Here is a 17,949-nt window from a genome sequence, read left to right as displayed (position 1 = left end):
GCTATTTATAGGAATTTATTGATTTTGGAGAAATTGCAATGTTTTCGTTTGGAATGCAGCACCCCGTGAACTGAGCATCCATAAGATAATAACGTTCTTATTATTACCATGTATAAAGTAGAAGACATGATTTCATCTGCATGGTTGAAGTTTAGTTAAATAGGGTGTACCTATAGGATTTCATCTTTATGTATTCTTGCCTCTTGGTTTAGATTTTTATTGATGTCGTCATAATTTAAATATACATATACATAATGGTCCGTTATGTTTCAACTTAATATCTTTATTGCTTTATATATTATTGATCTTTGTGACTTTATTATATATACCATATTATGATTCTTATAAAGTGAGATATTTTCTTATATCATATATGGACGATTTTGTAAGGTAGTTATTATGTAACTCATTTTAAGCATATACATTATATATAAATTGGTAGCTCAACTACCCAAGTTTAATATTGTAATATCAAAAATCCCTTCACTCCATCTAGTCATCAAAAACGATCTCAATATTTTTGTCCTTGGCGTGCCTATGCAGCGTCTTGATCATTACCGTTTGGGAAAAATTGCATTTTCAGATTATTATGATTGTTTTCACCTCACAAACTATTCTGATATTAAATTTTGTGTTATAGAATTGTTTTGAAAACACTTGTGAACCTTCTCCTCCACTTCATCATAGTATCATTACCATACCCTCTACCCTTCTGGAAAGCCAACAAAAATACCCCATTTGTTTAATATGCTTTAAATAGCAGCTGTCAAACATATAAATTATTGACAAGTTGTCAGTTTATCGGTGAACCTGACAAACTTGATTACACCACAAGGAATACGCGTATACATATTTACAATGTTGAATAATATATATATAAATTATAATTTTAATATTATATTTGTTGGATTTTTAGCATAGTATTGATTTTTTTTCAAAAACACATACACACACATACACACATACACATGCACATACAGATATAATAATCAATTTTGGACCTATATTATTAAATATACTATTTATAAATCAGAAAGAGAGAGGTATAATAAACACGGATCAATAAAGAATTTGTTTTGAACATTGATATGTTTTACAAATAAGAAAATTGAATTTATATAAATTGGATATGACTATACCAAAAATAATAATTGCATTGAGCTTAGAAGTATTCTTCAAATTAAAGCTACATAACTATAATAATTCACTAAAACTGTGCTAAAACTCTATACAAACATTTCCACCTTATTGCAAAGTCATCAAAACTTCATCATTTAAAAACCTCTCTCCTCATACAATCCCATCAGGTGACCCTGATCAACGTCTAAATCGAAGCTGATGCTATGATTTACAAGTCGACTAACTAACCACTACTACCCATGTCATTAAGTACTATTATTAAATAGTTTCTTTAATCAAACCAACCAAGCCTCTTATGTATCCTTCCATTGTGCTTATTATAAAAATATTTTATACGAATTATATAAATTAAAAAAAAATATGCTATAAACTCCTGTTCCCTTTCAAATCGTAAAAATCATTCTCATTTTACTAAAGATTCCCGTAGATGGGTATATTCAAATATTCTTTAAAAAGGTGTTATAATTTACTTAACAGCTATGAAACAATTATTTTATGCTTTTGATTGATATTTAAAACACATTAAGTAAATTATGTTTTTAAGAAATTATTTAATATAAATCAAATATTATACAAACAACAAAATAGTATTATTTCAAAATATCAGGTCTTTGCACCGGAATAATTTTTTCGGGTTTTGGGTTTTGGGTGTTTAAGGAAAATTTTGGTTATTGAATTTGGGTGTTTCGGGTTAATGAACTTTTCTGGTTATGGTTAAATGTAAATTTATTTGTGTTAAAAAATACCCATGTTTTATATCAATTAACATGAGCTTTTCGACGCGAATTTGGTATTGTACTTTTATTTTTATTTTTAAAGCAAATATAATTTTAAAAAAAACATATTAAAATCATACTAACCATTAAAAAGTCATTTTTCTACAAAAAAAGTTCTTGTTTATTATTTATTTTGATCAAACATAATTTTGTTGTTAGTATTGTTGAATACAAAGGTTAGATAACACAAATATAATTATTTAATATTGTGAAATAATATAAAACAATGATCTAGATTCTACATCTTTAGTTGGTTTATATTTAATATTAATTCATTAAATTTATATTAATTTTTCATATTATAATCTGTTGTATTTATAGTCTGTACACTGTATAGACACGTTTGACACTGTAAATTATTGTGATCACAAGCATGGATAAAAGAATAGATCACAAGTCATGACTAAACGCAGGTCACTAGCAACACAAGCAAATACGGGTAGGTAATACACGCGCGTGTTTAAAGATAATATCGTCGAGAATTAATAATTATACAGTTGCAGTCAATATCAATAGTCGATACAACATAATATTATTATGTTATGTTTTATTAATATAACGATTATAATGCCAACTATTTTCTTATCTTCTTATTTGCGTAAAATACATACGAATTGATATGCCACTCATGTCTTTGTATTTAATAATAATTCGGGTTTTGGGTTAACCCAAATATTAATACTGGTTTCTGGGTAATTCGGGTGTTTATTTTTTCATTCAGGTGTTGTATTATACGGGTTTGGGTTTGCAAATTTATTCGGGTTAATTGGGGTTTCGGGTTTTGGGTTTCGTTCAGGTGCAAAGCCCTGCAAAATATCGAATAACTATATATTGGTATACGAGAAAATTAGAAATTATTAGTATTAAAAAGAAATGTTACATAGAGCTTTAAAACATCACATAATAGTCTAATGACTATGGTTTAACACTTAATGAGCTACTTTATTCTTACGACTAACACAAAATGAATTTACATTCACAAAACACATGTGTATGTAATATTGTATGACCCACACAATAATACTTTGTTGGTTAGGAAATAGGAAATATAAATTTTAATATTATATACATAATATGCCAATTTCAAAGTTATATTAAAATTTTAAACTGACAATCTTATAAAATTAACTATGTTATTTTTAATTGAATGATTCAATATAAGTTTTATGAATTTATCCAAAAATGTTCATTCATTTCTATGAAAATATTAAAACTTTTTTTATTATTTTATTCTAGTTGCTGTTAATTTAGCTCAAAAAATTTAAGTTCATTATCTGTAAAATATTATGCCAGTTATATGGCATAAGATTCACTATTATTATTATTATTATTCATTATGGCAGTGCAAATAAGCAGATAAACTAGTCTGCTATATTTTAAAACAATTTTTGTTTCATATTTCCATATGTTATATCCTATAAATAACAACATAAAACCACAAATCCATTACTATGACCTACATACAATGTACATCCAATACTATAGTATAGAATCACTGTATTCATATTATGATACATTTTAAATTTTAAAATAAAAATTATTTATATAGTATACAAGCTAATAATATGTACCTAATCAGCTCATCCTTTTTTTATCTGTAGGTACTAGATACAGACTTGTTAATCTACTCACAAATATTATTATTTTTTTAGCAAAAACTCGGTTCTGCACATTATAATTACATGAACTAGATAGTATATATCCATGTACAAGTTTTGTTGTAAAGTTAAGCATTGCTTCTGAATTATGTTTAAGTATAAATATCTATATATAATATTTTATTATCTGTACCAGTTATTTGAAAAACACTTATTTCATATTTTTTTTTTTCAATATGTCGATAAATTCAATTAAATTTTGAAATATTTTTATGTACCTACACTTATGACGTTTATATAAAAATATAGAGATTGCATACTTCTTAAACACATTGAGTGATATTGGACTATTGCAGAAGGTTGTATAAATTAAAAGCTCAAACCCATAAATATCATTGACCTTGACCCCCACCCCCTATTTTATATGTCTCATTACAATATGATATAGATCATTAACTCTTATTAAAAAACAGATTTCTTTACGAATAAATAACGCAAAGTGTTTACTGTTAAGTTAAAATAATTAAGTATGAAAAAAAAAAATAAGTAATGAATGAATTTTATTATTATGAGGTAAAGTTTTGTTTTTTTTACAGTGAGCTATTTCTGCTATTAAAATTAATATCCAACCATAATTTGAACAGTGATTGCTCAACAATGTCAATTTTTTAGATAATAGAAATAAATCCTTAAACGAGTATAGATCAACGGTAGTTTGGTTGTTGAAACAACATTCAGTGAAACATCTCAAAATGGTTGTCAAAAATATAGAAAGATCATGAAATTTTTGATGCAAAGCCAGATGAATAAGCTAACATAAACTCAATCTGAATATAATGCGTTGGAAAAATATTTCAATCAAACAGTTTTATAAATAATAATGACGCCAATTTATTAATGGTTATTTTTTTGTTTTTACTAAGTATAATATTACCCCTCTTTATAAATCTTCTAAGTGCATGATATCGATTGTGGTGAATGATTTGAAATCAAAAACAATTTGATTACGCTATTGTTTATTTTGATCCATAAAACTTAACAATAAAGAAATGGAATATTATGCGCAGAAACATTTTGATACTTGGTAAAAACCAAAAACTAATGATGGTGTGATAACAAAAGTGTAATTATATCATGTTGGTTTATTAAAGTATAAATACATAAATCACCATTATCTATCTCTGGTAGTTATGATATTATAATAATGACATTTTGATTAGGTATAGCTAAAAAAGACATAAATAAAATAATAAAACAAACACATATTTGAGATTCAAAATATTCTGGTACGTAGCTGTATAATAAAAATTTAATACAATAGGTCCTCACTAATTTTTCTTATCTATATTTTATTTCTTCAGTACCATTGCAGTATAAGGAGTTTTTTTTCATATTTAGACCTTTGTAAATTTAATCCAAATTTATATTGTTTTTCAAACTGAATTTAACATAGGTTTATATTAGTGTAATGTTAGTTTAATTGGTGTAAGATAGTTTACCTATTAATTATTATTGTAGGTTGTTGATAGAAGTTCGTACACAATACATTTTATTCGTTTATAAACGTTAAGACATATTAACTCACAAAGTCAATATTGTAGATATTCGTTTAAAAACAAAAATTTGTATGCATATTTTAGATTCTGAGCGGAGCGAGGAATGTATTGGTTTTACAATGTTTATTTCTTTTTCTTTTTTTTTTCTGTAAACATTTTTTCTCCCTCTAAACTTGCTCAAAAATATCAAGTGTTGCAACTTTTCTGAAAGGTAATGTTCTTGAGCTAGTACTTTAGAGAGGTCATTTTTCGATTTTCGAAACGGTACCTACTCAAAATAAAAAGGGTTAAAGGAGAAAAAACTTACGATTTCACGGTTTTACAAAATTAAATAATAATTACGGACAACGTTTTTTTTTTTAATTATTATAATATAATTTATATACTATAACATTATCCTAGACTGATAAACCGTCTCCACTCAAAATCGTTTTTCGTATACAATGATATTACATCCTTGAATTCAAATTTAATACCATTCATTACAGTAACCCACTTGTAACCAACTATATTGCAGAGCGACATCCACTTACCAGCTTTTTTTCTGTAACTAGTTGTTATAATAATAATAATAATAATATGTATCTACATTATTTTATATGAGCTACGTTTCATATACAGTGAGAATATTTTCTATAGTATATGAACTTGATTGTTACGAAATCTTCCAGATATAAATAAAACTATCTAAATAAAATAAAATTTGAGAACTTGTACCACTAGGCCAAAATATTTTCAAACGAAAAATTGAGGATAATTTGTTGAATATATTATTCCAAAAATTTAAGACTTGTATAAATATATTTTTACTATCTATTAAATTCTAGAATTATAAACGTATTTTTAATTCATTTTCCTTAAAAACTAAATAATATTTAGAAACTATAAATTGTTATGTCACCAACAATTACCACTTTTGAATTTCAATAAACATACCATATTATATAAAAGTTAATAATTTAAACCATTTGAATTTTGAATAGATGGTATTCAGTTATAGAGTTCTTTTCAACTGTTTACGACTAGTAACTTATTCTCCTTGGTATTTCATAAATAATAATCTTCATAAAGACCTAAAAATCTCTATCCTTAATCAATATACAAAATTGTATTGCTTTAAATTATTTTAAACTCAAACGCTCTCAAGTAACCCATTAATCAAACAACTATTCTACACCTTAGTTTCCTATAACGGGACCACTTGGTCGGGCGACACTGTTGAATGCTTGTCTATAAACGCTAATCACCTTTTATTAACCATTATTATCAAGTGTACTCATTATACTTATTGTATTGTTTTGACTGTAAAAAATTTTAAATGTAATACCTATGTAAAAAATTTATTATAAATTTATAACGTAATAAAAAAATGTATATGGATAGTATTGTGTCATTAAATTACAACAAATAGAAACATATAAACAATTTGTATAAATATGACACGGTTTTGGGAAATAAATTGTTTTGTTGTTTTGGTGCTAATATTAAATTTCACACTAAAAATGTAAAAATTATACGTAGTATATTAAAAATAATGTAGAAAGCATTTAATTTTTTTTGTAAAGTTACGTGCGTGATAGAATAAATGTATAGTTGTAGTTTCAAGAGTTATCTGGTAGTATTTTCCTAAAAATTGGAAAAAAACCAAATTTAAAATTCAATAGTTCATATTGTAATAAAATAAAATTTAGGTATAGTCTCTTCTTTGATTCTGTATACATAGAGTATATATTTGTGAGTATACCTTTCTTGCTCTTTAATCTCTCTAATCCGGGCAAAATTTATAATAATTTCCGGAATGCTGCGTAGCGTGGATAGGGAACCGGAATTCACTGCAACGTCGTCTTATATTATATGCGCGTATCGTATACTCGTATATAATATTATTATACAGGCAAAGCCAGCAGCTGAGACCTGCAGTTTTGTGGTTGTGCAGTCAGAGCACCATCGCACGTGATATACAATATAATATATTATATTCACGTGCGTGCATACGTTCGAGTGTGTATACGTGTGTTTGTGTGTGTCTGTGTGTACACTTAGATAGGGAGTACGAAATGAATTTACCCATACCCATGGTCCCGTTTGACAAAGGGGAAGTTGAACCGGGTAGGGTAATGCAAAAGATCGTGGTGTAGAGAAGGACGACAAGGAGAAGATCGAGGCAGCAGGCGCAGCGACGAGCATCAAAAGGAGTAAAAGGGCCATAGATAAAAGGGTGTCAGCAATGGACGAGTGTGCAGGTATATTATATACAGCGTAATCGATTTACATACCTACACGAATTTTAGATTAAAATGAAAGTTGTTTTGTATTTAAATTATGAACGCAAAATGTTTAAAAATCATAGGTACATCAAATTAATGGTAAAAAAATCGTAGGTGATTATAAATTGGTATATTGAAGAAGTAAGAAAAAGTTATCTATAAAGTAAAGAGTGGTGGATGAAGAGAATTTTCGATGCCTCAAATTTTACCTATGAATAATATAAACCAAATAATACCTGATTTTTTTTAAGTAGGAACCTATGTTTTTTTTTAAATTATACAATCTATTTTCAGTAGGTACACTCGCGTTAAACAGGGGAGTTCACAGTAAAGTAATTCTGAATTTTTATATAATTAGTTATCTTTTGTTCTTTTTTTGTTGTATTTACAATTTAAATATTACATTTATATCTAGCCAATATTTTTAAAAGGAAACATCTATGCGTACATTTTTTTTTCAAAAATACTCAGATTCCTTTGTTATTTTATCCAAAAGTTTGCCATACTTTTTTTCTTTTATAATATTATGTATTATTATATTGAAAATGGAAAAATGAAAGGGTAAAAAAAATCTTTTTTAACAAGACATTATCAAAAATTTTATGAATTCTGTGTCAATTATTATTCTATAGCCTCATTTTGTCGACAATTTTTAAATTTTAAATTGTTATATCAATTGCAATTTTGTATTAATAGCAGTTTATTATATTGTAAATTATATGAAAATTCCAAAATTATTATTATTATTATTATATATGTTTTTAATAATATTTTGATTATTACTAACTATTTATTAGTAATTACGTTTATTAAATTGCTTGTAACAACAAATATCCTAAATCAATAACTATTAAGTTATGACAGTATAATTTATATTGATAAACTAAAAATTACAATTAAATTTTACAATATTTTAGAAATTTTATAAATGATTGTTTATACATTATTTCTCAAAAAACACATTAAAAATGATCAGATAAGTTAAAGTAGGTATAACTATTTTAGTTGAACATGCCATAGATTTACTCTGGAATTATTTTTTCTAAGGGTATACACCTATTATTTTGTAATATTTTAGCATTTATACATATGAACTACGTAGTCCGTAAAATTACTTCAATTACACATTATACTATATGGAATGTTTCACCATGAATATATCCATTACAATGCCATAAAACTATTCAGCGACTTAGTATGTATTTGAAATTTGAACTTCATATAACAGTATTATTTTGTCTTTCAGGACGGGTAAACTTCATTACCCGACGGATGTTTGTGGGCCGTTGTTCGAAGAAGAATTGGAGTTTTGGGGTCTGGACGCGAACCAAGTGGAACCCTGTTGCTGGATGACCTACACCCAGGTAAATTCTTACTTAACCGATTTGCATCTGTAAACGCGTTGTCTGGAGTATGTTTTATTTATATTAAATGGAATAGGTAACTTCATTTAAGGAACGTAAGTTTAGATATATATCTTGTTATAATAATAATTACGGTCATAAATTATAGCTGGAATTTGATTACATGTTAAATCCCTCGAGCATGACATCGTTCGACACCATTTTATTGTTGTTATTTTAAGTTGTGTTATTGTAGCGTCATATTGAGGTTTTGAAATTAATATCCTCTGTTTGGTTAAATGCTGTGGTAAATTAAAGTCTATGGGGATCTCATTTAAAATATATATAAATTAAAGGGGTAAGAACGAATAGGTTTATAGGCTTAAATATTAAAGTTTAGTTTTTACCGATCTCAAGATTCTTTATTTTTATTCGTTCTTTTAAAGTTTAATCCATTCAATATTTTGACACTGATTCTAAATACAATTTTTAATTAAACTTAATTGCTTATTCATGATTTTCATAAACCTCTGTATCGCCAATCCTAACCTGACCTAACTCACTGATCCTGTCAATATTTTTATTTTTTTTTCCGATATTATATCCTTTAATAATAATTATTTTATATATATATAATTTTTTTTTTTAACAACAATAATCAAACAAAAATGACAAAAAAAAAAAGAAATTTGACGAAATTAAAAGTATATTGGCTGTTGTTATTGTTCTCTAAGTACCTTGTAATGCAAAAACACAGTTCTAAACTCAGATAAATTTACATGAAACTATGTTTGATTTGCAAAAAAAAAAGTATTATCTGATTGCATATAATATTATATTTTATCTTTAAAAAAAACGTATTTTGATTTTTATATCATATTTACCAAGATTTTGATGAAAACAAAATTAAAATAGGTAACTATGGAGAAGATGGTATTTTTTAATATTTACTTTGTATACAATTATGTCTAAATTTGAATATAAAATAGTATTTTAAAAAAACTGTGATTTTATATTATATTTATTTTATTGATCATAAGTCTGGCAACTATGGTCATTAGTTGTTTATGGAGGGGGGGATGATTGGTTTGGAATTTGTAATGCATATGTGACAATTATTTGTTGTAAAAAATCTGGTTCATCACCCATCTGGCATTAGCGACACCAGTCGATACGTATACTCGATCAGATCGTTTTCAAAGTTGAGCAAACGACCAAGCCACTACATATAAATTTTTGTCAAGGTGTTATGACGATTGTATGAACTAAAGTTTTTATGAATTCCTAATTCAAAATAACATGCAAATGTTATGATTTTAACAAATTTTGTCAAAATGTTATTTTTTTTTTTATTAATTATCCCGTGGAAACTTAGGCCATTGGGAAGGAGGTGGTTTATGGAATGGTAGGTGTGTTACACGTGGGTGAGTTTTGGGGCACCCATAGGTTTCTGCCATGCCCCAGAGTGGGGGATGGTGACACTTGTTCTCCGGACACCGTGACTTGTCCGGAGAAAAATGTAGCCCGATGGTCGAAGATCGAACCCGGTCCGGCTGAGCTCAGCCGACGCGTTAGACCGCTCAGCCACCTCGTCCCCCACATCTTATCTTTATACAAAACACTGTTGGTGATATACGCTGGATTTTATTTTTTTTTGAATTTCCCATACCAACATCTTTTGAAGAATCTTTTCTTACACTTTGAAATATTTTACTGAGTGAAAATCTTTTCAATCGACAATAATATTAAAAAAAAACTTTTTCTTATTTCTTTAAAAATCTCAAAAAGTGTCAAAATGTTGTTCAAATATAGTGGTCTATATAAAATAATCAAATTTGATCTCTCGAAAGGATCAACTAGATCAACTAGAACAAAAATCGATCATTATTTCTACTAGAAAAAATGTTTACAGAAAAAAACACGTCATTGTGAAATCAACAATTTATTGCTCCGATTAGAATCCAGTATATTTAACCGATAGAAAATGCCATATTTATGTATACGTTTATAAATAAATGTTTAAAGTTATCATATTTATGAAAATGATAAAAGTTAAAATTTGTTATTGTTAAAATTAAAATCAATATTGATAGTTTAAATCCATAGCATTTATATCATATCCATTATTCTATAGGTACATTAAAATAAATTTACTGTTTTAAATAATATTTTATAAAATGTTTTTTTATATCATTCTCTTTTTTTCATAATTTCGTTTAATAGCATCACTGCATATTTATAGAAACGTACTAAGATACTATTACAGAATGCAATATAATTTTAAATTTTAGATAAATCCTACTAAAATAAAACCAAACATTAAAAGAGTTTAAATTTTAGTATAATACTGCAGCAATACATTTTCGATTTTAAATATAAAGCTTCGATATATTGTAAGTATTTTATAAAATTTAACTGCAACAATGTACAACATATATAGTTATAAACATTTTTTTTTATTTGTAGGTATATCGTTGTATGCAGTATAATGAACTGACACCTTTTTTATGTGGAAAGTTAACACTAATATTTCCACACCGGCATACTTCATAGACTTGACTTTAGATTTTTTGCCAAAAACTTAACACGAATCAAATTATTATGTTTAATAATAATTTATATTTAACAATTTGGAATTTTTCAGAAATTTTTGATATCACTTTAAGATCTTTGTTTTTTTCAATAGGTACAATATAATACTAGAATAGCATATCTTATTGTGTGCAATGTTAATATATAAAAAACGCGACGTCGGTTTTTTTTTTTGAAGGAAATAATATAATAGTATTGGATTTTATGTGCAGACGCTCTCGCTAGTATACATGTATTCACTAAAGCGTTTTCCTATGGAAATTTTTCTTGTCCATTAGCTTTGGTTGAAATACTACATTTATCATCAAGGGAAACATGTTGGCACTGAGGAATTGGAATAAACAATACTATCGTTGTAATTTTTCTCCCAAGACTAGACATAAGGATTATATTATTTCATCGTGTCTGCTCATTAGTATTTCAATGAAAATCAATTAAATTTAGTAGAAGTCAAAGCAAACTATCTATTAAGAAATGGTTTGATAGAACACTTTCTGTGGGTTTAAAATAAAAATTTCACATCGTCACTATACTAATATTGGGTTACTGCTAATCTAATGGTTTTTAGCCTTTTAGGGATTCATGTTTTCACTATTATATCAGTTAATTTTGTTTGTACAACAACACAAAATAAATATATATTTTTTATGAACCATAAAAACAAAATATGGTTTATTAAACATACATTTACTAGGTAGGTTCTATGTTTCTCTCCATATTGTTATCGCTGTTTTCCACCGCAATATAATATTATTTACCAACATAGGCAAATTCATTTTGATGAACTATTTTTTATTATTTTTTACTATTTTATTTCATATCTATAAAATAAAATTGTAAACTTTTCGATCACGTTTAAATGTAATGTCACCTTGTTTTTGGCGTAGATAGAGTAATTTTAATTTTATATGAACTGAAAGATGGTAATTTCAACTAAATGACTGACATTGCACAATACGTACACCGTTTGTATACAACAATTGGTTAAATTGAAAAACTTTTATTTTATTTGTGTTTTTCCATTACAATACTATGCATTAGCCATTCACTGAAATTAATTGTTGCAAAAAAAAATATATATTGTCATATAACCGTTGTGACGTAATTCACATTCGCAGTAGTTGATGTAGGTACATCATGGACACTGTAACAGCTGAATGTTGACCCATCATATATAAAGCTTTAAAATTAATAAATTTAACACTTAACTTTAATTTCCTAATCCATAAGCCAGGTAAACCTGAAAATCTTCCCTCTTCTTTTCGTCCAATTAGCCTACTGCCGCCGTTCTCAAAAATACTCGAAAAAGTAATACTGAAAAGAATCTACCTAATCATTAATGTTCAAAAGACGATCCCAAACACTCAATTTAGATTTAGAAATAAACGCTCAGCCCTCCACCAAGTCCATAGAATTGTAGATAACATTGCTTCTACTCTAGAAATAAAATATTTCTGCTCGGCTGTATTTCTAGATGTTGCCCAGGCATTCGATCGAGTGTGGCACAAAGGACTTCTCTACAAAACTCGATTTCTTCCTACTCCTATCTACCTTATTCTTAACTCATATCTCTCTAATCGTACCTTCCAAGTGCGCTGTGAAGATGTTCTTTCTGAAACTCATACTGCAAAAGCCGGTGTATAGGTGTACCCCAAGGTAGCATTCTTGCACCCACGCTCTATAATATTTACACATCTAATATTCCTCACTCTAACCTTACTAGCCTAGCTACTTTTTCCGATGACACATGCATAACATCCTCCAATCCAGATATAAACACGACAACGAGGAACCTTAAATCCCATATAAATGACTTACAAAATTAGTTTAATCTATGATAAGAATACAAATAAATGAAAACAAATCATCACATATCACATTTACGATTTAACCAAATAACAGCCCCTCGGTTACTCTCAATAACGAAACTATCCCTAGAGAAAGTTCAGTAAAATATATACGTATTCATCTAGACCAAAGATTAACATGGGCCACTCACATCAAAATCAAAAGGAAATCAATGAAACTTTTTTTTTTGTATGGCACTATTGTCCGGGTGTACTAACCTACACTGGAGGCCTGTTTGGCAGAATTTCTAATGGACACCCGTAGATTTCTGCCATGCCCCGGAGTGGGGGCACTTGTTCTCCAGACACCGTGACTTGCCCGGAGAAAAATGTTTCCCGATGGTCGAGGATCGAACCCGGTCCGGCTGAGCCACAGCCGACCCGACCGCTCGGCCACCTCGTCCCCATCAATGAAACTAGAACTACATAAACTCGTCAACTTCTCCGTTCTAAAATATTACTTGGTGTCAAAACTCTTGTATACAAACAATTAATTCATCCTGCATTGACATATGGTATTCAAATCTGGGGCTCAACCAAAAACTCAAACCTAAATCTTCTCCAATCCTTTCAATCGATTAGTCTCTGTTTTCTGACAAATGCACCTTGGTATGTTAGTAATCATACAATCCATAAAGACCTGAACATTCCAACTCTTCACACCCTTGCTTCAATACATTATAAAAAATTTCAATCTAAAACAAATAATCATCCAAACCCGCTAACTTCAAACCTCTTCTCTAAGACTCCCCGTCGACTAAACCGAAATTGGCCTCGTGATTTACTTCGCTAAATAAAAAAAAAACCTGTTTGAAGTAGTGTCAATGGACGCAACCTCCACTCAAGCATCGAAACCTTGTAAAAAAAATCTCAAATTTACTAATTGTTTTATTATATTACAGATTGTAAATACATTTATTTATAAACTTTAATTTTATATAATATATTACACTTATCACCTAGTAGACATATAATATTCTGTGTCATGAATCCAAAATGATTTTTTCGGTAAACATTTTATTATTTGAAATTGTATTGTTTTTATTTTACTTCAAATCGTTCTGCGGATATTCTTTCTATAATCAGAGATAGATTAATACAGGCTGTTAGAACCATAAAGCACATTTACAATTTACACTAAGGACTTATTACAGGGATTTTTAATTATTATTTTTAATAACATTCTTTAGTTTAAAATTAAATTATATATTATAACAATTAAATATAAAATTGAGCATAATATGTATTATTAAATATAGAATATTTGTTAAATATTTGTTATTAATATCGTAACTATTGTAATATAATTTCTAGTTTGTAGTCAATTATTCTATTATTTCAAGTTATAATTATTAATAAGTAAATGTATTTTCATTCTAGTTCAATAAGTACTTAATCTAAAAAATATACAAAATAATCATACAACACCAGAAAGTGATTTATTTAAGCAATATTTATGAATTATTAATAAATTAAATTACGTTTGAAAATCATTATCATAACTTGAAAAATAAACTACAATACGTATATTACAAAATTATCTTTTGACAGCAATTGTATTTTAAGTAAAAAATTATGTAAAAATTTAACATAAATAATAATTAATTAATTAATACGTTTTAATTTATTATGTGCCTATTGATATTCGTATGTTAGTAAATAAATTATATAATTCATAAATCATGAGAAATCGTTAAAACAAAATATCATAACATAATATGCAATATTCATTCATTTTTTATTCTAAGCAACGTACTAATTTTCCCATTAATTGGGATATGACATTGGATGATATGGCTAACACACTGTATATGGCTTTTATTATTATTTTACTTATATTTGTATGGCACTGTTATGATTGGGCTGTTGTTACAGAAGGATTATGTGAAATCCCCATTTTCCGTTACCCTATACCCACATGCACCTATCATAACTATTGCTGGTAAAAATTAAACTTAAATATTAACAACATACATCACGGATTTTATACATCATATTATATCTAGTCAATAATAATTAAGCACCACAATTTTTGTAATAGAATGTCATATGAAAATTATTATTCTATCCCTCATAGTCATGAATCAATCAAAATTATAAATTCGACGATTAACTTAGCTTTATTTTAATGAAGTCCGAAATCATTTATTACTGTTATTTTTTCATACAATAAAAATAATAAATTATACTATTTGTCATGTACGCGAGTATTATAATTTTATGTTATGATTTACAACATAAAATTATTGGCTTTTAAAAATAATTCCTATAGTTAAAGTTTTGCAAAATTACTAATATTAAAAATACATAAACAACATAAATAAATTTTATGTGGAAGTATACATAAAACGTGGTATGCATTTAATTGTATTTACTTTCTACTTTATAATTAATATTAAACCCAAAAACGATTTAAAAAAATGATTTAAGCCCGTTGTCATCTTTTAATGCGAACAAATATAATTTATAAATTATGTTATATCAATATTATATGGGCCATTTTTCATTAATATTTTAAGTTTTATATACCAATTAGATATGTAACCATAAATATATACCTATTAATTGAAAATACAAATTGATTTATCATCAATTTTTATTATAAATTATATTTGTATTTAATCTTTTAACTTGTAATTATTTCTCTTTAAAATAACTTGGAAAAACTTTAACATTAATATATTTAAATCTATACTCCAGTCATATATATAAAAAAAAAAAAATATGTGCTATAAGATAACAAAATATGTGAATATGTTCAAATTATTATATTTGAAAAATAATTAGAATGAATTTGTCTTGAATACTTTTACTGTATCTAGAATAATATTTTTAAATGTTGATACAATAATATTTATTTTTCTCACCTAGATATATTTATTTTTTTATTACCTATATGTAATAGTAACTATATTATCGTTTAATTAACTTAAGTACGGATTTCTAACTTTTTCCGTTCACTTTATGTATAATATTTTTGATAAGAATCAGGAATATATGTATATGTATTGTATAATATCGATTATAGTACTGATACGAATATGAAATCTTAGTGTATATTTTCGATATCGGATTTTATGGGTAATAAACTCATATCATTTCAATGTGTTATTAGTATATTATTGCACATTTACAGAGATATTTCAATGGCAATTTGGGATTTTATGCTCGTATACAATAGATGTCCACATATTATACTTCCTAAACACTTAACACTTCTAATGTAGTAATGTGAGATAGAGCACACGCGTTATAGACTTTAAAACAATATTATTATACTATCACCATTCATCGTAATGAACAACAAAATTACTACACATATCTCTTCTTTAGATCGAGGGTATTTAATCTGTCAGCCTCCGGGCTCTGAGCAAAGATGTGGTGTGGGCGTATATTATCATAAATTAATGTACTGTATATTAAATAATATGGTTTTTTTGCCAATGGTCTCTGATATCGTCAGACATTCAGATGTTATTTCCTGTCCAAGGTTTAAAGCTACCATGTCGTTTTCCCATTTTTTCCATGAGGTCAACACAGGAAAACACGGATTAACCTTATATAATATATAATTCTCAGCACGACGCCAATGTTCATTGGGATCTGTATGTCACGAAATGCTAATCGCCCACACGCATCGTCCTTGCTATTTATTGTATACTTTCATATCATATACCTCCATTGAAATTTAATCGAGTGTGAGTCTTTTAGTAAGTATAGGGCGATAGCTTCGCTTTGGTTTTTGTTTCCATAATCGATAGGATATAACACCATACATACGAGACCTAAATGAGATAGTTTCGAAACGGCAGTCTAAACGCAGTCGATACTTTCTGTAATGATATTGATAATATTATGTGGTTATAGTCGTTACTAAATCCAACACATATTGAACGTTATACTTTAACTTTATTTTACGCATAAGCGTTCAAAGTTTAGATGATGCCACGGAGAAGACGAGTTTTACTTACATAAGGTTGGCAATAATAGTAAATACGATAAACATTTTTGATATTCTAATGCAGGTCTCGTCTCAATTGCGATAACACAGAAAAAAGAATGAAAAAAAAAGTCCATTTTGGAAATAATCATAAACAATTTTTGAATTGTATTATCTCTTTCTTCCTCTCAAAGTTATAATATTAATTATATACTATGTTATGACTTATGAGATTCGGAATTGATAAACCACTCTGTTATAAATGTTTATTATTATTCCGAATATTATTATTAATAATATTATAACTATGTACAAATATGAAAACGGCGACAACAATCAAACTTCGCGTTCGTATATGGTATATACAGTAGGTATATTATGTATTGTTATGTGGCCTAAAAACGATGAAACCCATTAATCAAGTAGGATTCATCGTGCGTTACTTAGAACATATTATTATTATGGTCCAAATGCGCGTTATCGTATGTTTGGCAAGCAATGTCTTGAAGCACTATTTCTATATCATCTTTCCGTATTAATAAATGTAACTTTAAAACATACATCACGAAATTTGAAGTAGAGAGACTTGAATATTTAATAGTATTCATATTATTGTTAGTTAAGCATAAATCTAATGTTTAATTTACTTGTATTTTTAATTCTTTATTGGTTTGACAATACTATTAAATATAAATAAAATTAATAAATATTCAATATAAAAGTAAATTGTTTTTAATGTTTCTAACTTAGATGTACCTACTTACCATAATATGTATTATATATTTATATTATGTATTTATATAAACTAGTTGTTATTATCATTACGTCAAACTCAACGATTTTGAGGAATTTATGATAATACAATTTATTCAATCTATAATTAAATAAAT

General features: G+C 27.1%; 1 protein-coding gene across 2 annotated transcripts in view; it reads left to right on the top strand.

Annotated features, from left to right (window-relative positions):
• Nucleotides 1-17,949, top strand: part of Shaw (potassium voltage-gated channel shaker cognate w) — a 153,242-nt gene that overhangs the window by 83,961 nt on the left and 51,332 nt on the right. For both annotated transcript variants that reach the window (XM_089225605.1, XM_089225606.1), the window contains one exon: nucleotides 8,584-8,701. In XM_089225605.1, coding sequence (XP_089081731.1) covers nucleotides 8,584-8,701 — 118 coding nt within the window. The remainder of the gene's footprint in view (nucleotides 1-8,583; nucleotides 8,702-17,949) is intronic.

The sequence above is a fragment of the Diuraphis noxia genome, unplaced genomic scaffold (assembly GCF_037042655.1).
Source record: "Diuraphis noxia isolate RWA-SAM2 unplaced genomic scaffold, SU_Dnox_SAM2 contig0004, whole genome shotgun sequence".
NCBI lineage: Eukaryota > Metazoa > Arthropoda > Insecta > Hemiptera > Aphididae > Diuraphis > Diuraphis noxia.
Note: the sequence above shows the minus strand (reverse complement) of the source record. Positions and strands in the feature narration are given on the sequence as shown.